We start from the raw sequence: 23,353 nt of genomic DNA on the forward strand, positions 1-23,353 counted from the left end.
AACGGGGAGAGTTCGCACTCTTTCCAGCTGTCTTAATCAACTAGTGCTGCTGTAACAGAAATACCACAAGTGGATGGCTTTAACAGAAATTTATTCTCCCACGGTCTAGGAGGCTAAAAGTTTAAATTTAGGTTGCCAGCTCCAGGGGAAGACTTTCTTTCTCTGTTGGCTTTGGTAGAAGGTCCTGGTCATCAATTTTCCCCTGGTCTAGGAGCTTCGCAGCACAGGGACCCTGGGTCCAAAGATGCACTCTAATCCCAGCTCTTCTTTCTTGGTGGTAGGAGGTCCCTCTCCTCTCTGCTCACTTCCTCTCTTATATCTCAAAAGAGATTGACTCGAGATACAACCTAATCCTACAGACTGTGTCCTGGCTCACTAACATAACGGACAGCTCACTCCCAAATAGGATCATAACCACAGGCATTGAGGCTAGGATTTACAACACTTAGGATAATTATATCAGATCACAAAATGAAAGACAACCACACAATACTGGGAAGCATGGCCTAGCCAAGTTGACACATATTTTGGGGGGACACAATTCAATCCATGACACCGGGTTAAACCAGTTGCCATTGAATTAACTCCAACTCATGGCAACCCCATGTGTTACAGGGTAGAACTGTGCTCCACAGGGTTGTCAATGGCTGATTTTTTGGAAGTACGTCATGAGACCTTACCTCTGAGGCTACTCTGGGCAGACTTGAACCTCCTGCCTTTCAGTTAGCAGTCAAAAGCATCAGCCATTTGCACCACCCAGTGACTCATCTACTATTGCAGTAAGTAATTAAAGTCTTGACGATTACTTTATTTTGGCTAATTTTCTTAATTGGCCACTCAGACACCTGCCAGCTCAGTTCAGCTTTCTCTCATCTTTGTTCTTAACATATCTATTTTTGTCAGTCTTGAACACCACCCCTACCTCCACCCCCCCCCACCCACCCACACACACTCCTGGGAAATGCCCCTTGTGGTTCCAACAACACTTGCCTAATCTTCCCACCATCTGGGGTAGGGAGAGAGACCAAAAATAAATAAATTAGCCACTAGAGCTAGAATTGCACTTTCCAGAAAATGTGTTTCAATCACAAGTCTAGTGGAGAAGGCCTCATATCCTTAAATAGCTACAGGTTATGCGTCCCCATATGCTGATTTAAGCAGTTATTATAGCCCCACAGTTGGTAACGCACAACTTCTTAAGAGCAAAGCACAACTTCTCCTTCCCTGTGTGTTCCTCCCCATAGGTCTGAACTTCTGAGCAACTGCTTGACCACAGAGGGAGTTCACCCAGAGAGGAGAGCAGCTGGCCCAGGGCGGGAGAGGTGGCAGCAGCCCGTGGCAGGAAGACATGACAATGAGAAGGGCCCCTTACCAGAGCTTGGAGCATGGGCTTATTTCTTCATGATGCTAGATATGTCCTGAGTATTGTTTTCTTAATAAATGAGGGAAAAGGAATATCTTTCTAGCACTGCTCTCAACCTGTTCTCCGAAGCTTCTCTCTCTCTGCTTGTTTGTCTGTCCTGGCCTTGCTTCCCGTTCCTCAGCTTCCTCAGATCCCCGTGGCTGGGTCTGTTCACCCGTAGACATTGGCTCACCCCAGTTTCTTGCCCCCTAAGAGGCTGAGAGTCAAGCATCCAACCAGAATGAGGGCCCAGTGGCAGCTCTGGCCACTCTCCTGGGTGCCCCATGTGTTCTCAGGATGTGAGAGTTACCCAGGAAGACACCTTGGGGATCTGGGCTCCCTCTGAGCCCCACCCTCCTATCCTCCTTGTGGGAACAGCACCATCTGCTGCACTGCATCCTCTATATCCCAGCTTCTCATCCCCTGGTCCCCTTTCCTCCAATCCAGGCCTCTTCTAGGCTTAAGAACTTCAGATCCTGGCCAGGCTTCTGCTCCTGTCCACCTCCTGCCAGCTCCCAGCCAGGGTCATGAATCACCTTTGTACCTATGACTCAGACTTTCTATTCATTAATTTTCTCATTCCTTTGCTCTACAAACCAGTATTAAGCACCTCCATTCCCATTGCCATCAAGTCTATTCCGACTCATAGTGACCACATAGGACAAAGTAGAACTGCCTCACAGGGTTCCTAAGGCTATAATCTTTACAGAAGCAGACTGCTACAGCTTTCTCCTTCTGGGAGGCTGGCAGATTCAAACCGCTGAATTTTTGGTTTGCAGCCATGACACCAGTGCTCCTTATTGAACTCTTAGTAAGTCCAAAACACTGTAGGGGCACCCAAGGGGGCTCATAGTTGAAAAGATACCAAGGAAACAACCCAAACACCCATCATCCAATGAAGGGGTAAACAAATTGTGTACCCATGCAATGGAAGATTATTCAGCAATAAAAAGGAACAAATTAATGATACATTCAAAGGCATGGATGAATCATAAAAGAATTGTGCTAAGAGAATGAAGCCAGACACAAGGGACCATAGGATTCCATTCAGATGAAATTCTAGAAAAGGCAAGCTATAGTGACAGAAAGCACCTCAGTGGTTGCCAGAGACCAGAGGTGACGGGGGTGGGAGGAGTGGATTGATGCAAAGGAGCACAGGGAACTTTCTGGAGTGATGGAGGTGTTCTATATCATGAGTGTGGTGATGGTTTCAGAACTGTACACATTTGCCAAAACTCATCAAACTGCATACTTGGAATCGATGAGTTTTCTTATATGTAAGTTATAGCTCGATAAAGCTATAGCTCAATAAAGCTGATATTTGTAAAAAGTTACCAAGTTTACAGCCTGGCAGAGTCCATCCAGCTCTGTCAGGGCCAAAGAGACATGTAGACTGTTTCTCCTCTGCCTAACAAGTGTGGCCTCTCAGGGCACCTGGGCCACTGTCAACCTCAGCCAGGACCCAACCAGTGTGGCCTCCCAGGGCACATGGACCATTGTCAACCTCAGCCAGGACCCAACCACTGTGGCCTCCCAGGGCACCTTGACAACTGTCAACCTCAGCCAGCGCCCAACCAGGATGGCCTTCCAGGGCACCTGGGCCACTGTCAGCTTCAGCCAGGACCCAACCATTGTGGCCTCCCAGGGTACCTGGACCACTGTCACTTTCAGCCAGGACCAACAGCTTAAGTACTGTTGGGCTTTTAGGGAGTCCTTCCTGGGTGACTGAGACAGAAAGACCAAACTTGCTGACCTGGGCCTGATTTGTCCCCGTCCTGGTCAGGGGCATTGCACCCTGTCCTACTCACCTATATCAAGAGTGGGGCTGCGCATTTTAGGTAACTACACCTCTGAGTGGCTCCACTGACAAGCCTCCAAATACCCTATGGGACCCTTACCACCTTTCCCAAGGGGCTTATCGGAAGCATTCTGAGATGTCAGCTTAGGTTCTCAATTAAAAAAAGGGGGGGAGGGGTTGTTTGACAAAGACTGTCTCACCAAGTGCAATTTAAGCCTATTAAAACCAAAAAACCCATCACCATTGAGTGGATTCCAACTCATAGCAACCCTATAGGACAGAGTGGAACTGTCCCATAGGGTTTCCTAGGCTGTAATCTTTATGGAAGCAGATTGCTACATCTTTCCCCCTTGGTGTGACTGGTGGGCTGAAACTGAAGACCTTTTGGTAAGTAGCTGATTCTTCTTCGGATCATTTCAATATCAGAAATCTTTGGAGAATTCATCTATTATTTTGATTCTAATGGCTCATCCTTATGGTGGCTTGTTTTCTTCTGTATTTGACCATATTATCAGTGGGAGCTCATATTTATCTAAATACAACCTGTAGATGTATTTAGCTACATGGTTTCCACTAGAATGGTAGAATGGTTTCCACTAGAAAGCATGTGTTTGCTTCTGCTGGGCATTAAGGGCTGGCTATAAACATTGAATTTTAATTGCTATAAAAATTTTATTTTTCTGCTTAGGGTCCCCCAACTGCGTGGCAAGTGTAAATTTAAATTCCAGCCCTATACTTAAAAATTCTCGGAGAATACTATTGTTATGTGCTGTCGAGTCGATTCCAATTCATAGATACAGACCCTATAGATAGTGGTATCATAAAAATATCTTTTTTTTAATTTTAGTGACAGCATACACAGCCAAAGATACACCATTTCAACAATTTCTACATGTACAGTTAGGTGACATTGGTTACATTCTCGCTGTTCTTTTCCACTTGATTCTACTACCATCGTTTTAAACTCAATGCCCCCTGAGTTTCCCATCCAACCTTTCATGTTGCAATTGTCAATTTGATCTCACTTAGATGATTCTTTAAAAGAGCATGTCGTGGTTGTGTGCCATAGAGCTGATTCTGACTCATAGCAACTCTACACGGCAGAGTAGAACTGTCCCCCCAGGGTTTCCTAAGCTGTAATCTTTATGGGAGCAGATTACCAGGGCTTTTCACCAGTGGAGCCGCTGGTGGGTTTGAACCACCTGCCTTTCAGTTAGCAGCCAAGTGCTTAACCACTGTGCCACCAGGGCCACTTAAAAAGAGCATAGTATCATTTTCATTAATAATTTTTTTTCCACCTGAAGCTGCAACAAATGGGGTTGTTTTTTGTTGTGTGTGTGCGCATGTATGTGTTTTTTGTTTGTTTGTTTTTGTTTTTTCAATGATTTCCCTTTTGCTATCAAGTAGATAATTCCCAGTCTGCCAAGGGTGTAGACACTTTAAGTCTTCTGGCCTTATGTGGGTATCTCAGGTACAGCTCTCCACTTTGAATGGGCCCAAGCCTTTTGCTCCCTCAAGCTCTGCAGTTCATCCCCAAACATTAGCCTCTTTCTAATTGCATCTGGCCCCAGGGTAGCCCCAGGGTAGCCACAGCTTCCTCATTGGCTTATCTCTCTAATTTCACCATAACAGGGCTTCAAATATTTCTAACAAGTTCTCAGGCGATGCAAATGCTGCTGGTTAGGGACCTGTTCTGAGAACCACTAGTAAAGCAGTGGTTCTCAAAATTTACTATGTGTAGGAATCATTTGAGGATCTTGTTAAAATGTGGATTCTGACTCAGTATATCTAGGGGTAAGAAATGCAAATTCTCAGCAGCGGTTCGAACCAGAACTAACTGGGGTTTGAAGCCCTGCAGTATAACTACTCACTTTGGGTTTTTAGTTGGTTTGTTTGGTGTTTGGGAACGCCCCGGGGTTGTTGACACAAGTTCCTGCCTGCTTTCTGCATCATTCATTATTTCAACATCATCTTCACACTAAGGCTTGTTGTTCTCCTGAGTCCCAAGATGTCTGCAGCAGACAATGATCACACACATACACAGTGACTTCTAGGAAAACCTCCTCAGAGTTCCCCCCGAGAAGATCTCCCATTATTGACTGACTCAGGCTCAGATGACCACCCTTAAACCAGACACTGACAAGGTGATAGTACCACCCTGTGGATGGAGAGAGGACCATCTTCCCTGGGTCATATGGTGAAGGGTGAACACTTAGAAATGATGCTGGCTCCATCTTGAAGGAGTGGAGGTTGGGTAAGAGGCGACCAAAATGTCTGCCACAAAAGCTTTGCTGGAACCACCCTCTGTTGTCTGGCTCATCTTATTCCTTCCTGGATCCTTGGGCCTTGGCCTCTGTGAGCATAAGCTCCCTACCCTCAAGCAGCCTTGAGAAGTTGATTCTTGCCTCCTCTCCTCAGTTTCTCAGCTCAGCATCCTCAGGTCAGGACAATGGTAACCTGCTTTTTGCAGTCAGAAGGCTCTTGGAAGTACAAGCTCCTTACAGCTCAAGTTTTATATAATTCATCATACCCTTCTAGGTTCAAGAGCTAAGCACATAATTGTGGCAGAAAATAATAAGACTTAGTTACTAAGTCCTCTAGATTTATCAGGAAACACTGCTTCTCAAGTGATAATGGGCTTCAACTTAGCTCTCCTCCCTGTTTCCCGGGAAGGAGAAAAAGGGGCTGCAGCTTTAGGAGAGGAAAAGCTATGTTATGGTTGGGTGGTTGGGGACTGGGCCTTTCCAGGAATGAGTCAGAAATGAGTCAGAAGGCAGGTCTTCCCCCACCTACCACCCCTTCACTCCTCCTCTATTCTATATCCCTCTTTTGCATATAAAATATTCTGTCGCCCAGAGTGCACAGAATTAGTGCCTGCAAGGCTTCGGGGCCCTACCCTCCATCTGTCATTTGGGGTCACACATTCCCCCACTTCCTCCTTAGAGGAGCAGAGTCCCATTGGCCTGCGTGAGGTTGTGAACAAAGAGGACAGCTGCCCACTGCTTTCCTTCTGGTGGGAGAAAGGGGTCCTTATCCAGGCCCCAGCAGCCAGCTCTGCCAGGCCCCAGAGCAGAGCTGGAAGCATCCACTGACCTGCTGATGACACCCAGTCCCTCCTGGCCCCTCCCCTCAGCTGGACCTGGCTCTGCGTGTATATGTGTTGTGTGTGTGTGTATTGTATGTTGTGTAGTATGACATGTATGTGTGTGTTTTATGTGGTATGTGTTGTATGTTGTGATCTCTTCTCCATCTTCTCCCCCAAAGGATTCCCCAGCCTCTGCTTGAACTCTTCCAGGAATGGGTGGGTCACTACTTTGTGAGACAGTCCATTTCATTATTCCATTTTACGGTGGCTGTGCCTGAGTGTTGACCCACACTGAGCCATCGTATGTTTGCACATATGCAGATGTGTGCTGTGTGTGCCCCTGCATTTCCCCTTCTGCATTTCAGAACATTAATAAAAAGAGGGAGAGAGCCTTTGGGATGGCACACATGTGCAAACACACATTAAATACCTGAAGAAGACACCAACAATAACAATGTCTCCACATTTATGGGGCCCCCCTACCTCTTGAAAAATCTTCTGCAAGCTGTGGGCCCAAGTCCCAGAGAAAACAGCTCAAAATCACAATTTGGTTGTAATACCAGGGGTCAAAGACCCTTGACTTACGTAGAATACATTCTTTGCTGTTAACTGGTGTTTACTTGGAATAGAAGGTCAAAACATGGTTAAGACGTGAAAGAAAGTCACAGACATTTCACAGCCAAGATGGTGGTGAACGTGATTTTCCATGGAGCTGCTGGGGGAGCAGCAGGCTTAGGGAAGCTCAGGTAGCTGTTCCCACCAAACATAAAATCTCTGCCCGTGTCTTCCAGCGTGAAGAGAAGCAGCTGTGACTGTCCCTCTTCCACCTACCCATGACATCATTCAGGACGTCCCCAGCCCCCTGGATCCTCAAAGCTTCTTTGTGCTTATTTGACATCAAAACCAGGAATTTATTTATTATAGGATCACAGACATGTGGAATTATTTAAATAACTCTTCTCTCTTGATAAGACATTTTAAAAATTAATTTTTATCTCTTATACTAAAAATAAACCTATCTAAGGGTCCAGAGGAATTTGCCACTGATTCTGGAACCATGGGCAAGTTTCCTTGTCTGTAGATGAAGGTCTTTGGGGCTCACCCAGGCTCCTCCATACGTGAACAAATCTCTTCTTTTGCATCTTCTTTGCTGCTCTTCTAGTTCTCCTCACTCTCAAGCAATCCCAGACACTTCTATGAGGCTGTGATTATAAAGGAACCCCTGGGTGGTAGGAATGGTTAACGTACTCACCGCTAACTGAAAAGTTGGTGGTTTGACTCCACCCAGAGCTGTCTCGGAAGAAAGGCCTAGTGATCTACTTCCAAAAAATCAGTCATTGAAAACCCTATTGGACATAGTTCTATTCTGACACACATGGAGTTGCCATGAGTTGGAATTGACTCAATGGCAACTGGCCAGCCAGTTACAATTTATAAAGAGATGTGCAGGTACCAGCCTATGTGAGTCACATCTTTTCTTGGAGCCACAGGACTAAGGAGTTCCTGTCCACCATATACACAGCTGGAATGAAGCACAGGAAAAGAAGAAAGATGGGAAAACTAGAGCCAGGGGAATGGGACGGTGCCCTCCACATCCCCCAGAGCTCCTACTCCTGCTAGTCTCTCCTGTGAAGCCAGCCAGGCTGATGACGCAAGAGGGACAGCCCACAGGGAGCCCAGCTGCCCTGTTGGTCACCATTGAGAGAGCAGGCTGGGGGGCATGGTGAGAGCTAACGGGGCCATCCCTGGTCTTCTCATGGCCTGAGGAAGCCCCCAGACGATGAGGCCTGAGATGCAGGCCTATGTCTTCTTTATCACGCTGTACTCTGGCTCTTCTTGGGGCCTCTTGGGGGGCATACTGGTGGCCTCAGAATCCTGACTCTGGCACACAAATGTCACCGAGGCATAATAAGGCTCTGCCCTGGGGACTGCCTGCAGAGAGAGACAAAGGCTCAGGGAGAGGCAGGGAAGGATGGACCCCTAGCTTAGAATAGGGAGGACACCCAAGGGGACCTTGGGGAGCCCCAGTCATGTAGGCTCCAGCCTTCCCCACTATCCTGGCTTCTTTCTCTCTCAAAACTGTCCCTACTGCAACTGGCTCCCCATTCTGTGCACCCTACTGCTCCACCCACTAGGTCAAGCCACGGCTCCCCTGAATCATCAGAGCCAGAGGGTCCCTGGGGCTCCAGGGTCTGACCTTGCCTGTTCCATTCTACAAGGAGGAGACTGAGACCCCTAGAGGTCTACAGGAATCAGCTGGGCTCCCCTGAGACAGCCTTTGCCCTGAAGCAGCCGTCCCTTTCTGAGGACTTGGAAGAGCCTACAGAGGACCCAAGACTTCTAGGTAGAGTCCAGACTGGCATGGGGCCCCCATGAGATCACCGAGCCAGCTCCCCCACCTCTTCCCTCTCTACCCACTGCCCAGGAGCCACACTCACCACTAAGCTGTATTCCACCTCCATGTCTCGCTGCTTAAGGGTGCCCTCTGGGGGGTGCGTCTGCAGCTCCAGGTTCTCATAGCAGGGCTCACTTGGCTGGAAAGGCTGGGGCTGGGGCTAGGGCAGCCAGGAGGAGAGCTTGGTGGGTGTCCTCTAGGCACCCTCCTCCAGTCCAGTCCAGAGGGGCCTCTGCCCCAGCCTCTCTGCATTCACCTCTCCCTTCCCTCCACTTTCTGGGTGCCCCACACCCACCCTTCCTGCCCTCCTCCACTATCCCCCACTCTGGGCCTCTCTGGGATGTATCTGAATGCTGCTGTGGTCAGTGGCTGGGCTGGGAGGACCCTCCTCATTTCCCTAGACCAGATCTTAGTACAAGACCCAACGGCCAATCTCCCAGGCCTTGCTCTTCTGGCTCTGGCCAAGCACTGCCCTCCATCCCTGCATGGTCCTCCCACCCTTCTCCAGGCCAGTGGCACTGTCCGCCCTGCCACCAGTCAGCCCCCCCGGGCTCTTGCTGCTGCAGCGTTGTCTTACCCAACTGGAGTTCTGGGACAGCTCTGCATTCTCAGCAACTAAAGAGACAGGAGGACAGTAAGGGAGGTGAAGGCACAGAAATCCCAGAACAAGGTCAAGGCACGGATGGAATTCCCAGGATCCGTTTGGAAATAGACCTTTCCATAAAGACTCCAGCTCTGGGGGATATCAGCTCAGGTCTGAAGTATGGCAGGAACCCAAGAGTTTGCTGAGTGACTTAGTGAATGAATGAATGAATGAATAAAAGAATGAACAGGAAGACTCCAGCTGGAGATGAGGGGCCAAACAAAGCTAGTTGTGCAAACACTTATAAGTGCTATGCAGCAGGCTCTGGCTCAGGTGAGAGGAGCAGGGACAACTGGGAAGACAGCTGAGGACATTCAAGAGCCTGCAGCAGGGACTGTCAGTGCAGGGGAGGAGGAATCAGACACTTAAAGAGAAAGCCTTTCCCAACAGCAGGAGACAAGTGTAATGCTCCTATGCACCAGTATACTCTGCTGTCAATGATTTTTAGAAAACTGCACTCAATAGCACAGTGTCTTAGTTATCCAGTGCTGCTATAACAGAAGTACCACAAGTGGGTGGCTTTAACAAAGAAACATTTACTCTCTCACAGTCTAGGAGGCTAGAAGTCTGAATTCAGGGCACCAACTCCAGGAGCAGGCTTTCTCTCTATGCTCGTTCTGGGGAAGGTCTTTGTCATCAATCTTCCCCTGGTCTAGGGGCTCCTTGGAACCCTCATGGTGCAATTGTTAAGAGCTTGGCTGCTACCCAAAAAGGTCTGCAGTTCGAATACACCAGCTGCTCCTTGGAAACTCTATAGGGGAGTTCTACTCTCTCTTATAGGGTCACTATGAGTCAGAATCAACTCAACGGCAATGGGTTTGATTAATTTTTAGGAGCTTCTCAGCACAGGGACCCCAGGTCCAAAGGACACGCTCCTTACTGGTTCTTCATTCTTGGTAGTATGAGGCCCCCCTGTCTCTCTGCTCGCTTCTCTCTTTTATATCTCAAAAGAAATGGACTCAAAACACAACCTAATCTTGTAGATTGAGTCCTGCTTCATTAACATAGCTGCCTCTAATCTTGCCTCATTAACATCTTAGAAGTAGGATTTACAACACATAGGAAAATCATGTCAGATGACAAAATGGTGGACAATCACACAATACTGGGAAGCATGTCCTAGCTAACTTGATACAATTTTTGGAGACACAACTCAATCCATGATACAAGGAAAATGATAGAATATGCTATGCACAAAAAAAAAAAAAAAAGGTTTAAAAGAGGATTTATAGTATGAAGCAAATTTTTAAAGAAACCATACATGCATATATAAACCAAAAACCAAACCAAACCCATTGCTGTCAAGTTGATTTGGACTCATAGCTACCTTGTAGGACAGAGTAGAACTCCCCCATAGGGTTTCCCAGTACGGCCTGGTGGATTTGAACTGCCGACCTTTTGATTAGCAGCCAAACTCTTAACCACTAGGCCACCAGGGTTTCCTACATGCATATACAGGCATAGAAAAAAGACTGGAAGGACCTATCTCAAATGTCAGGGGTTGATTTTCTCCGGGTGATGAGATTCTTATTTATCATTTATTATACATTATTTAAGGAGCCCTGGTGGTGCTGTGGTTAAGCACTTTCGTCTGCTAACCAAAAAGACAGCAGCTGGAATTCACCAGCCACTCCGAGGAAGAAAGCAGTCTGCTTGCACAAAGATTACAGCCTTGGAAACCCTGTGGGGCAGTCCTACGCTGTCCGGTGGGGTCGCTATGAGTCGGAATCAGCTCCACGGCAGTGGGTTTATATGTAATTCGTTTCCTTATTTGGGCTTTCCTTAATTCCCTAATTTTCTGCGATAGTCATACATCACGTTGTCAAAAGGAGAGGAGGCTATTTTATGAGCCAGAGCCTTTCTAGGTGAAAGGGCACAAGATGAAGCCAGGCTGGAAAACCCCCCGCTCGCCTGCGAGGCCTGCCCAAGCAGGGCTGCACTTCACAAGGTGGGCGCCTGAAGGGAAGAGGAAGTCGTTTCTGGCTGAGGCCCATTTCTCCTCAGGGGCCTGAGCCAGACCTGGCGGAGGCTGGGCCCCACGGGAGGGGCTGGAGGTGAGAACCTAAGGAGCTCTCCCCGGCCCAGCAGGCACTGGCTCCCTCCCAGTTATCCAAGCAACCCCTCTACTCCCACCCAATCTCCCCACAGCCTTTGAAAGGCACCCGCGACTGCAGGCAAAGACGCCCCCAAAACCCTCTGCTCACGGAACCCCGAACTCTGACAACGGGAAGGAAACTGCAGACTCGTGCTTCCATCTCAGGCAGCAATCTGCTCTCCTGGGGGTGGCCCGAACCCCCTGGCCCCTGGCCAGTCAAAAGAGAACATCACCCCGGCCACAATCGATGACTGCCCTGACAGGGAGCACAGCAGAGGACCCCTGAGGGAGCAGGAGATCAGTGGGATACAGACCCCAAATTCTCCTAAAAAGACCAAACTTAATGGTCTGACTGAGACTAGAGGAATCCCGGCGGCCATGTTCCCCAGACCTTCTGTTGGCACAGGACAGGAACCATCCCCGAAGACAACTCATCAGACATGAAAGGGACTGGTCAGCGGGTGGGGGAGAGATGCTGATGACGAGTGAGCTAATTATATCAGGTGGACACTTGAGAGTGTGTTGGCAGCTCTTGTCTGGAGGGGGAATGGGAGGATAGAGAGAGAGGGAAGCCGGCAAAATTGTCAAGAAAGGAGAGACTGAAAGGGCTGACTCAAGAGGGGGAGAGCAAGTGGGAGTAGGGAGTGAGATGTATGTAAACTTATATGTGACAGACTGATTGGATTTGTAAACGTTCACTTGAAGCTTAATAAAAGTTATTAAAAAAAAAAGAGAACATCATTTCATTCGTTCTTCTGTGCTTGCATTGACTTAATTCACGCGTCAAATATTTATTGAGCACCTACTTACTGAGGGCCAGACCCAGTGCGGGCGCCCGCACAAACGCTCGCTTTTACTCTGAGGGCGGAGGCGGGAAACGTCTATGGGAGGCCAACGGCCGATTGTCCACGGAGACATTAAATAATCCAGTGATTCGACAAATAGGCCCCGAGTCCCCTCTTAAGTTACAGTCCCTGGCCTTAAGACACACAGACCAGTGGGGGAGGCTGGTGATCCAGTGTGAAAGGTGCTACAGTGGCGGGGTACAGAGGTGCGCCCAGAGAGGCCCCGAGACTACTCTTTGGGGCAAGGCAAACCAGGAGTGAGCTAGGGGAAGCAGGCAGGGGATATACTCCAGGTGCTGAGAGCAAACTCAGGAGAGACTGAGACTGTGGCTCTTGCCGAAGTACAAGGAGTTGAGAGTGGATTCTTCCCGGGTGCACGATGGGGTGGCAGGCGAGGAGGCGGGAGAGGTGGGCAGGGCCAGAGGTTGGAGGGCAGGGCCAGGGTGTGAAGGGCCTTGACTGTCCTGAAAGGGCCTGGACTCCATCCTCAGGGTTCGGGGAGCCATGAGGGTTTAAAGAGAAGAGGGACACACTTCACAGGCTCTGCACACAGCCTGTGACTGCCCCCCACACCCAGGAACACCTCCTCTGGGTCTGCCCTCCAGGCTAATCCCGGACTTGAGATGTGAAGTGTGTGCGTGCTTGGTGCCCATTTTGGGGAACAAGGACACAGAGCCTGGAGAACGAGAGATGGGTCAGGGACAGCCCATCTGAGCAGGGCTGGAGGCGGAGGTCATAACTCACCTTTTACCTGTCTCCGCACCATTCTCCAGACCAGGAGTGAGGCCCCCACCAACAGAAGCAGCAGGACCGCCAGCAAGGACAGCAGCACCAGGATCCTAAAGGGAGGGCACGAGTGGATTCCAACTCATAGTGACCCTATAGGACAGAGTAGAACTGTCCTATAGGGTCCTTAAGTAAATAGATAAGATGAAAAGAAGCAAAACGAAAGTCTTCTTCTTACACATCCCCACCTACCCAGTTCGCCCTCCACCCACACACAAAGTATACTTAAGAACCTTCCAGAGACTCTTTTTCACATGCCAAAAAAAAAGTTGATGCCAAGTGAATTCCGACTCATGGTGACCCCATGTGTGTCAGGGTAGAACTGTGCTCCACAGGGTTTCCAAAGGCTGGTTTTTTGGAAGTAAGTCGGCTCGTCCTTTCTTCTGAGGCACCCCTGAGCGGACAGAAACTTCCAACCTTTCTGTTAGCAGCTGAAAACGTGAAGCATTTGCACCACCCAGGGACTTTTTATACACACACAAAAAAAATATATACACAAGTGAATATAAATGACATTATTTTCCTCATTTCACATAAAAGCAGGTATAGTATACATACTACAGGTATGTACGTATTAAAATATATCTGTAAGTTTATATGTAATGTTGCCAACACCCAAAGACGAAGATCAGATTTACAAAGATACTGAAAATAAAAGGCAATAATAATGAAAACTAAACAAAAAAGAACTGACGTATAACAGGGTAGTCAGCAAGGAACCTGTCGTGACTTGAGGACTACCTGTATTCTGGCTTTACTTGGTAACGACACATTTTGGAGATCTCCCACATCAGTGGACATAAAGTCCCTTGCTCTTTTTCACAGCTGCACACCTTTCCATTGCATGGATTGTACCATAATTAATTTAACTATTCCTCCTTAAGAATTTCCACCAATCTTTGTGATTATAAACATTCCTGCAATAAGTAACCTTGTCCCTCTGCCATGTCACACTTGAATGAGCAGCACCAATTTACTGCGAAGCTAATGAAGCTTAGAAGTCTCTGGGTGGTGAAAACAGTTTGCAATTGGCTATTAATCCAAGGTTGGCAGTTCTAACCCACCAAACGGTGCCATGGAAGAAAGACCTGGCAATCTGCTTTTATAAAGATTACAGCCAAGAAAACTCTATGGAGCAATTCTACTCTGTAACAAACGGGGTCTTCATGAATGAGAATCGACTCAGCAGTAACAGCTTTGGTTTTTTTAATGAACCTTAAGCTTTGGGGATCCCTCACTTGCTTGGGCCCCTTCTTTCGTACTTAAGTTTGTATTCATTATTTTCTAATCTTTTCAGTAAACATACCCCCCTAAATTGTACAGGTTTCAGGCCCCATAAAACCTAGTTATCCTGTACGTGAACATCTGCAGGGTCAATGTCTGGAAGTGGCATGTTTGGGGCCTGAATTTTGCCTTGTCTGATATTAAGATTGTACCTCCTCATCGGCAGGAAGCCTGTGGAAGGGCTTTGGCATCTGTGGACCCAGAAATGGTTTATGACCATAGGCATTTTTAGGGGGAAAGAGCCTATAGATTTTTTCAGATTCTCCATGGGGTTGGTGACCTCAAGACAGATTAAGAGCCACTAGTTTAGAGGGAAGTCCTTCGGTGGTACAAACAGTTAAGTGCTCAACTACTAGCTGAAAGGTTGGCAGTTTGAACCCACCCAAAGGCACCTCAGAAGACAGGCCTGGTGATCTGCTTCTGAAGGGTCATAGCCTTGAGAACCCATGAAGCACAGCTCTACTCTGTACACGTGGGGTCGCCATTAGTAGGAATCAACCACTGGCAACTAACAACAGTTTAGAGGGAGGAACCCAAGTCTTTGGAGTCACATAAATCTGTTGGAAGCACAACCCTGCCTCTTGGAGCTGTGGACCTGGACAAATTGCTTCACCTCTCTGAGCCTCAGCTTATGTGTGGTGAAATGAGGATAATACCGCTGCAGGTGGCAGTGAGGAGCAAATGAGAACATTCGAGTAAAATCTAGCATGGGCCTGGTAGGATCATCAGCTCTCACTAAAAGTTATTCCTTCCACCCCATCCCAGCTTCGCCGCAGCCTGAGCCCTCTCTGGAAGCCCAGTGCAGGTCCAGTATGGCCTCAACTACCCAAGCTGGGAGGCACAGCCTGGGGCTTCCAACCTGGCCTGGGGCAGAGGGAGTGAGTGATGTGAGTGCCGCCCTTGACTGGGCCACTTCTGGACCACGAGCGGGGAGGAGGCCCAGGCAGAGAAAACCCACCTCCAGGTGACAGGGACTGGGGTGCCTTACCCTGGGCCCTGGCTCTGGCTGGACTTCTCCTGGCTGCTCCTGCTGTGGGTGGCACCCGCTGTGGCAAGCCTTGTGAACAGCACAGTTGTGGTTGTGGAAGTTGTGGTACTTGTAGGTGTGCTTGACATTCGTGCTGGTGCTAAAAACACACATCAGACCCAGGAGCTCTCCTCTGACCCTTCCTGCCACTCACCACCTTGGTGACTTGATTTTGCACAGGACACTCACTTAGGAAGGGGCAGAACAAAGGAGGTTGGGCCAAGGGAGCATTTCTAGCAGGACACAGGAACCCCACAGTCTTGATTCCATCCTGTTAATGCAGGTGGGGCATGGCTGAGAGCTCTCACTTCTCTCCCAGCCCACTCTCGTCCCCTTCAAGCACAGCCACACTGCTGCCAGAGCAGTTTGCTGGGACCGTACATCTGACACGTCAAGGGTTAAGTCCCCACTTAGCCCAGCACCTGCCCTTTCTGGCCCTGCCTGTCCCTCTGCTCGGCTCTTAACTGTTCCCTGCGTGCTCTGAGTTTCTGGGGGGCAGACCACAGGCGGCTCTCCCTCTCTCTCTCCTTTACAAGCTCAGCTCTCAGACCCTCTTCTCCTGGGTCAAGACTGAGCAGAGACATCAGCTCCCCATAGAGCCCTCCCCGAGCCCATAGCAATGAGTCACCCCCTGAGGCCTGACACCCCTGCTGCAGAAGTCCGCAGTACTTTGGGCATCTGTCTGTCTGAGGACACATTGTTTGTACTGCAATGATCCCTGTCCCCGACTCTCTGCCCTACTCCGCCACAGAATGGTGCCTAAGACTCCTTTGCACGGCAGCACCTGATAGAGAGATGGTCCTGGATAACGGAGTTGCTGAATAGACTTCCCAGTGGACAAGAACTTCGCTGCTGAGGGGGCATCTAAGGTTGAGGAGAGGGCCAGGGAGGGGCTGTGAATGGGACCCCACAAAGCAGAGAGAGCCCCACAGGAAGCAGGGACCCACAATCAGGCTGGTGACCAGGCCCTTCACAGGGATGGTTTGTACAAAGTCAGAGGAATCTGAGGTTTCCCTGGGCAGCCCAGCAAGTCAAGGCTAAACTAGGTGGCCTGAGGCAGGTGGTATAGCCTGGGGAAAGGATGGAACCTGGGCTTGAGTATCAGACAGCCATCAGGACATGAGGTTTCGCTGTGGCTGGGTCATTGCTACACCACCTCCACACTGGGAAGCCTGGATGTCTGTCCATGTGAGGCTCCTGGCCCCTGAGAGCAGATGCCAGAGGCCCCACACCCTCCAGACCCAGGGAGAGAGGGCCCTTCCCACACAGCTCCAGTGGGAACAGAAGGTGGAAGGAGCCCACTGTTCTGGGGGCTCAAATGCAGGCCCTTGTCACTCACCCCACCCCACCTGCCTCACTATCTCCCAGGCCCACTGAGAGGGCTACAAAGTCAGGGCCAGGCAGATTGCTCTTGGGATCTCTCTCTCTCACACATGCACACACACACACACACATACGTCATAGTTTTCAAGTCTCTGATCTGAGACCTGCCCCAGCCATTCTTACCTGAGCTTGTTCCGGCAGTCCTGGTGCTGGTGTGGGGGTGGGGCTCAGCTGGGGACACAGACACCACCACCTGGAAGGTGGGATCAAATGGAAGCAGTGCATCTCTGAGCCATGTTATATCGATCCCACACCAGTATTTGCCTGCGTCCTCCACTGTGAGGTTCGTCATGGTCACTGTGAAGCTAAGCTGGGCAGGATGGTCACTGATGGACACTCGGCGCCTCCTCTTCTCTCTCTCTGACCCACTGGTCTCCACAATCTTGTAACATGGTCTCAAAGCTGGTTCTCTGCACCAATATTTGTTGCTTTCCTTGAATTTCTCCTCATACCGACATTGCACGCTCAGAGATTCCCCCACGATGCCCGTCACGGTGCTGGGGCCACTCAGCATCAGGCAGCCTGGAAAACACAAGCCGAGTCCAGGCTCCACACCCGGACAGGCCTGGTCAGCAGTGCCCTGGGGGTCAGTCTTCCTGAAGCTTCTTCACCCCACTCCACATCAGCTTCTCCCCAACACACCTTGAGTGTCCACCTCTGGCACTCTGCCAGCCCCAGGATTTTGATCACAGTAGCCCCTTCCTCCACCCCAGTGTCCTTTCCTGCTGCCCCTCTGTCTTTCTCACTCATTCCATTTCCAAATTCCTTCCCGTTGGCCTTCCATTTCCAAACTCACCAGAAATATAAGAAGCCCTTCCTCTGAGCACGCTGTTCTCCCCAGAGAGGCCACCGCAGGTCTGACGATAGCCGGTAGCATCTCACAGCCCACACACCCATCTGCTCCCAGCAAGGGATATAAACCAGGGCACAAATAGGGTTGCCAAATTCATTTAACAACAATGCTGGACGTACTCGATAAAACTTGCCAATCAAAAAAGATACATAAGCACAAAAAGATTTAAATGAACTTTTTACAGTTTCCAAAGCTGTAGAGCTCTGGAAGGTTGCATCACTTCTAATCCAGATAAAGACGCAGGCTAGAGGGCACCAGTATCTCATGCAAGACGTGCAGCAAGTGAGCGGCAGAGCGGGGACACAACAAAAATCATTCACACGCACAGAAGTTTTGCTTATGACGGTCTTCATCTCATCTTTTGTTTGCCCAGCTCTTGAAGACTTACAAGAAAGAACTCATTTGTCCTTCCACTGTTTTTTCCAGTAGCTCTAAGATACCAAGCACACACAGTAAGGTGATGTGTGTGAAGCTGATGCTGACCACGCAGGGAGAGGACACTAGCCCTGCCCTAAGCTGAGGGGCAAGTGTCCCTGGGCAGCTGTGATCGCCGCTCCCCACCACCCTTGTAATTCTATGATCACGTGGCTTGCTCTCTTCTCCTAGAGTTAGAACTATTTAATTTCACTTGCTTTTTCAGGTCCTTAAATCCCTTCACTTGCAGAATTTGGCACCATTTGAATATCAGCTCCAGGAGGGTAGGGCCTTGTCCTCATTACATCTTCAAGGCCTAGAAGTGCCTGGCATATAGAGGCCCTCAATAAGTCCTTCACTGTGAGGTTCCTGCCTCAACTGGGGTTTCTCCAAAGCCTTAGGCCCCTTCTGCAACCCACCGAGTCTCCACACTCTCCTCAGTGGCTGCCCAAATCTGCCCACAACCTCCCAGCAGTCCGCCTCCTGGGGGCCCGGGACTTCTTCTCCTGGCCCGGATGCCCAGATGCCTGGCAGAGGGGCGCAGAGAAGGCCTTCTAAGCCCTGAGGTGGGTGTGACGTTTACAGAAATCTAGGTGGTGAAAAATCCTCACAAATGGACCAGTAAGCAACATCATGATAAGTGGAGAAAAGACAGGATTTCATTTCACTTGAATCCACAATCAACGCCCACGGAAGCACAGTCAGGAAATCAGAAGACACATTGCATTGGGCAAATGTGCTGCAAAAGACCTCTTTAAAGTGTTAAAAAGCAAATATGTCACTTTGAGGACTAAGGTGCGCCTGACCCAAAAAGCCATGATATTTTTAATTGCCTCATACACTTGTGAAAGCCGGGCAATGAATAAAGAAGACTAAATAAGAATTGATGTCTTTGGATTTGGTGTTAGGGAAAAATATTGAATGTACCATGGAACACCAGAAGAACCAACCAGTATCTATCTGAAGAAATACAGCCAGAGTGCTCCTTGGAAGCAACGATGGTGAGACTTGTCTCACGTACTTTGAACATACTATACGGAGGGATCAATGCCTAGAGAAGGACATCATGCTTGGTAAAGTAGAGGGTCAGCAAAAAAGAGGAAGACCCTAGACGAGATGGATTGACACAGTCGCTGCAACAACCAGCTCACACATAACAACGATTGTCAGGATGGTGCAGGACTGGGCAGTCTTTCCTTTTGTTGTACATATGGTCGCTATGAGTTGGAGCTGACTCAATGGCACCTAAGAGCAACAACAGGTAGTGATTGCCAAGGCGAAGATCAAAGGTACACTCTGACTTCAGCGTCAGAAGAATCTGGGTTTGTCTGAGCTCTATTACGTATCAGCTGCCTGCCTGGGGCAAGTTACTTACTCTCTCTGGCCTTCAGATGCCTCATCTGTAAAGTGGTGAAAATTGTGCCCACCTCACACGGCATTTGGGGACATTAAATGAGATAACAGATGTAAAATGTCTTCCAAATAATATTATGTTGAACCATATAAAACTGCTGATGTTCAGTTGTTTTTGAACCAAAGAAACAGATATGTCACATGATACAGCCTAATGAAAATTGAGAACCCTCTGGCTACCCAAAAGAGACAAAACACTAACACATTAGAAGACCAGAAAAGAAAGAGAAAATGATCACAAATACAAAAGAATCAAGACAGTACTTTGCAGAAAGTCACCACAAATGTATTTACAAACCTGGATGAATAGGTGGTTTTCTAGAAAAACACAAAATTTTTAAATTGGCATATATTAACCGCTTAACATATAAAAGTCACTCCCAGCCCTCCTTCACCCAAGGTGCTGTTCCTGGTCACTACATCCTAACTGTTCCCTACCTCTCCTTGGCTGTAAATTGTCATCTGTCTTTGCCAGGTTTTGGCTCCTCTGCCTGATCTGGGTGACCCACTGCCCCTGCCTATGGCTTCCTGTCTACTGTTCTGTCTCCACTGTTGAACTTCTGTTTGGTTGTTCTCTCTCTCTCTTTCTCTCTCTGGATTCACTCTTCCCTTCTTAGAAGCAACAAAAATAAGCCACCCTTTTGAGGACACCCTGCATCTGAAATCTTGGGGGTGAAAATACCACCAGGACTCCCAAAAGTTTATGTCAGCTGTGAAGATATCCTTATATTTTGGAGATATAGGAAAGAAGTCAGAAAACCTTCGAGAACACTTAACCTGAAACAATAGCACTTATTTACAAGCCTTCTAATTTGCCTTTCTGTGCTTTCTCCTGTTCAACACTTACCAACCCTCCTCCCCAACCCCACTAAACATAAACACAGGAGACTGGAGGCCATTCTTGGGCTAGGATTTTCACTATTTCTATAACTCCTCTACTGGGAGGCTCCTCAGTTGTTTTAATGTTTTACGTCAGTATCCCAACGACTCCTCTCACATCACTGAACAAGAAAACAGGAAGATAAACGAGCTAATCATTCAGCTGAAGAAGCTGGCAAGAGAGTAGCAGGGGCAGAAGTCTGGGGACCATGGTTTCAAGGGGTATCTAGGTCAATTGGCATAACAAAATGTATTAAAACATTCTGCATCTCACTTTGGTGAGTGGCGTCTGGGGTCTTAAATGCTAGCAAGTGGCAATCTAAGATGCATCAATTGGTCTCAAGCCACCTGGACCAAAGGAGAATGAAGAACACCAAAGACACAAGGCAATTATGAGCCCAAGAAACAGAAAGGGCGACATAAACCAGAGACTACATCAGCCAGAGACCAGAAGAACTAGATGGTGCCCAGCTACAACCGATGACTGCCCTGACAGGGAACACAACAGAGAATCCCTGATGGAGCAGGAGAGTAGTGGAATGCAGACCTCAAATACTCATAAAAAGACCAGACTTAATAGTCTGACTGAGACTAGAAGGACCCTGGAGGTCACAGTTCCCGGACCTTCTGTTAGCCCAAGACTGGAACCATTCCCAAAATGAATTCTTCAGACAGGGATTGGACTGGGCTATGAGACAGAAGATGATACTGGTGAGGACTGAGCTTCTTGGCTCAAGTAGACACGTAAGACTATGTGGACACCTCCTGTCTGGAGGTGAGATAAGAAGGCAAAGACAGACAGGAGCTGGCTGAATGGACACAGGGAATACAGGGTGGAGAGGAGTGTGCTGTCTCACTAGGAGGAGAGCAACGAGGAGTACATAGCAAGCCGTATACAAGTTTTTGTATGACAGATTGACTTGATTTATAAACTTTCACTTAAAGCGCAACTAAAAAAAAAAGTTGGCAAGGGCACCCGGCACAGAAGGGAAGAAAGGATAAATCTAGTGCAGACAGTGGTGAATTAGGAAACAGGAAAACAGTGGAATTAATATATACATTGAAATACTGATTGTTCTTTGGGAAGGAGCTAATGATAATATAGACAAATGAGTGGGTAGCCAAGTTAAAACAAAGAACAGACAAATACACAATTTAAAGAAAAATAACAAGGGTAATTTGGAAGTCTCTACGAATAAGTTTATAAACTTGGATGAAATTATCAAAATTGGGCCAGAATAGTTTTTTTGTTATTAAGTAGACCAAATAAGGAAGAATGTTATCAAGAAATTCCTTCCCCTCCAAAAGGGGCAAAACTCAGACAGTTTCACAAATTCTTTTAGACCTTCAAGGAACAAACAATTCCAACTTTATTTAAACATTCACAGAAAATATGGAAATCGAGAAATCTCCATAATTCTTTACATAAAGTCAACATAATATTTGGAGACTAAACCCTGACCAAATCTCTTAAGATAATTCACCATCTTCTTAGTTCACAGGAGAAAAAAAACAATCAACTCCATGGATACTGAGAAGACATCTAACACCTGTTACTGGTGTTTTTTTAAATCCTTCATAAGTAGACATGAATGGACACCTCCTCAGACTTACTGGGAAACACTGGGCCCTTTTCCATGAGTCAGGAACAAGGCAAGGATGAGCACTATCACCACAGTCACAGGTGTCATTCTGGGGGACAGCTTTCTCAGTGAGAGAAGGAAATACAAGAAATAAATACGGCAGAGGAACACAAACTCTCAGTGCAAGCAAAGCATGTGAAAACCCAAGGAAATCAATGGAAAAACTGATAGTAGAAGGATGACTGGTTTCCAAGTTAACACACAAAAATTAACAGATTTCCAATAGAAGACTAGTTAGCAAATAAAACAGAAACACACACACACACACACTTTGTAAGAAAAACAGCCAAAAAGATTTTCAACATCCCAGGAGTAAACCTAACAAGTTACGCTCAGGGCCTGTGAGAGGAAAGCCGACATGGCTGAGGGCCCAGAAGCTGAAGCCCTGGGAAGGAAGACTCCACCCTGTGAAAAAAGTTCTCAGCAAAGAAAGGCTCCCCCCTTCTCTCCCCACAGTTTCACTTCTCTCCCCTTCCTTCCCACCACCCTTCCATCTCTGCCCATCCACATCACTCCTCCTTGGAGACAACTGACCCCTGACCCTCAGGTGCACCTTGGGGCTGTCACCAGCCAAACCTATGTCAGGGCTCCTCCCTGCTCAGGCTCCGGTCAGCCTCTCTACTGCCCCAGCTATATCTCCCTGTCCCTGACACCATTGCCTGCTCCTCCGCAGTCCCCACACTTCCTCCACACCCAGCAATGGGAGAACCATGGGGAGGGAGACTCCCCCAGAACACATGAACCTTAGGCGCCTCAGCTACTGCTCTCCCACTCACTCAGAGGGTAGCCTGCCTCTCACCTTCCTTCCCATGTTGGTTCCTCTGAGAACCTCCCACAAATCCCCTCCTCCACAACTGCCCCTGTCCCCCACACCCTATGAGGCCCATTCAAGATCAGAGGGGTACAGAAAGAGGCACAGGCCCTCACCACTCCCTCCCAGGGGTGCAGTCCTCCAGCAGTGGACAGGATTCTGTCAGAGTCCAGACTTGGATGCCTCAGGTGACATCTCCTTTGCCTCCTTCCCGCTCACACACCCTTCCTGCCTCCCACCCACCAGAGACAGAGTTTCAGTCCAGGGTGCCCCCTCACCTGGGACCCAGAGAAGCAGCAAAGCTGAAGGCAGCCACAGGGCCCAGTCCTCCTGGGTCATTTCTCAAAGGCAGGCGTCACCTGAAATAGCCTGGGTCCCAGCTGGACGCCAGGCTTTAGTCATCCCCAAGAAAAAAGGGAGGGCCAAATCTCCAAGGCTCACACTTCTGCTTTTTTTTTTTAGTGGCTCAGCGCTGCTTCCTTCCTTAGCCTCTTTCACCTACAGTGGTCAGAAAATGGAGGACACTGAGGGTTGCTATGAGTCGGCATCGACTGGATAGCTAGCACTGGGTTTGGTTTTCGGTTTGAGGGAGCAGGG

The 23,353-nt window shown here is 48.5% G+C and overlaps 2 protein-coding genes across 7 annotated transcripts in view; one reads left to right on the top strand and one right to left on the bottom strand.

The window, feature by feature from the left end:
* The window catches only part of CD300LB (CD300 molecule like family member b), a 28,353-nt gene extending 20,896 nt beyond the window's left edge, over positions 1 to 7,457 (top strand). Inside the window, exon 3 of the mRNA XM_023556931.2 lies at positions 1,245 to 7,457. Within this exon, the coding sequence (XP_023412699.1) occupies positions 1,245 to 1,422 (178 nt within the window). The 3' untranslated portion in view covers positions 1,423 to 7,457. The remainder of the gene's footprint in view (positions 1 to 1,244) is intronic.
* On the bottom strand, positions 4,520 to 23,174 carry LOC104846556 (CMRF35-like molecule 8). 6 transcript variants are annotated; one of them, XM_023556922.2, is made up of 8 exons: positions 23,035 to 23,174; positions 17,540 to 17,640; positions 16,867 to 17,308; positions 15,322 to 15,460; positions 13,008 to 13,102; positions 9,258 to 9,295; positions 8,724 to 8,840; positions 4,520 to 8,217 (listed from the first exon to the last, which is right to left on the bottom strand). In XM_023556922.2, the coding sequence occupies exons 1-8, from the start codon at positions 23,093 to 23,095 to the stop codon at positions 8,086 to 8,088; spliced, it is 1,125 nt and encodes a 374-aa protein (XP_023412690.1). In that variant the 5' UTR covers positions 23,096 to 23,174; the 3' UTR covers positions 4,520 to 8,085. The 6 variants fall into 6 exon arrangements, with proteins under 6 accessions (XP_023412690.1, XP_023412691.1, XP_023412693.1 ...); XM_023556923.2 differs by having other exon boundaries at positions 16,867 to 17,290; positions 23,035 to 23,173; XM_023556925.2 differs by lacking the exon at positions 17,540 to 17,640 and having other exon boundaries at positions 16,867 to 17,265; positions 23,035 to 23,169.
* Between the last annotated feature and the right edge of the window lie 179 nt (positions 23,175 to 23,353).

The sequence above is a fragment of the Loxodonta africana genome, chromosome 18 (genome assembly GCF_030014295.1).
Source record: "Loxodonta africana isolate mLoxAfr1 chromosome 18, mLoxAfr1.hap2, whole genome shotgun sequence".
NCBI lineage: Eukaryota > Metazoa > Chordata > Mammalia > Proboscidea > Elephantidae > Loxodonta > Loxodonta africana.

Coding starts and splice junctions, on each gene's coding strand:
- LOC104846556 (XM_023556922.2), bottom strand. CDS start 23,095: ATGACCCAGGAGGACTGGGCCCTGTGGCTGCCTTCAGCTTTGCTGCTT. Junction 17,641..23,034: donor GCTGCTTCTCTGGGTCCCAG/GTGAGGGGGCAC, acceptor TGCTGGGAGCAG/ATGGGTGTGTGGGCTGTGAG. Junction 8,841..9,257: donor TGTCCCAGAACTCCAGTTGG/GTAAGACAACGC, acceptor TGGCTGCCCTAG/CCCCAGCCCCAGCCTTTCCA.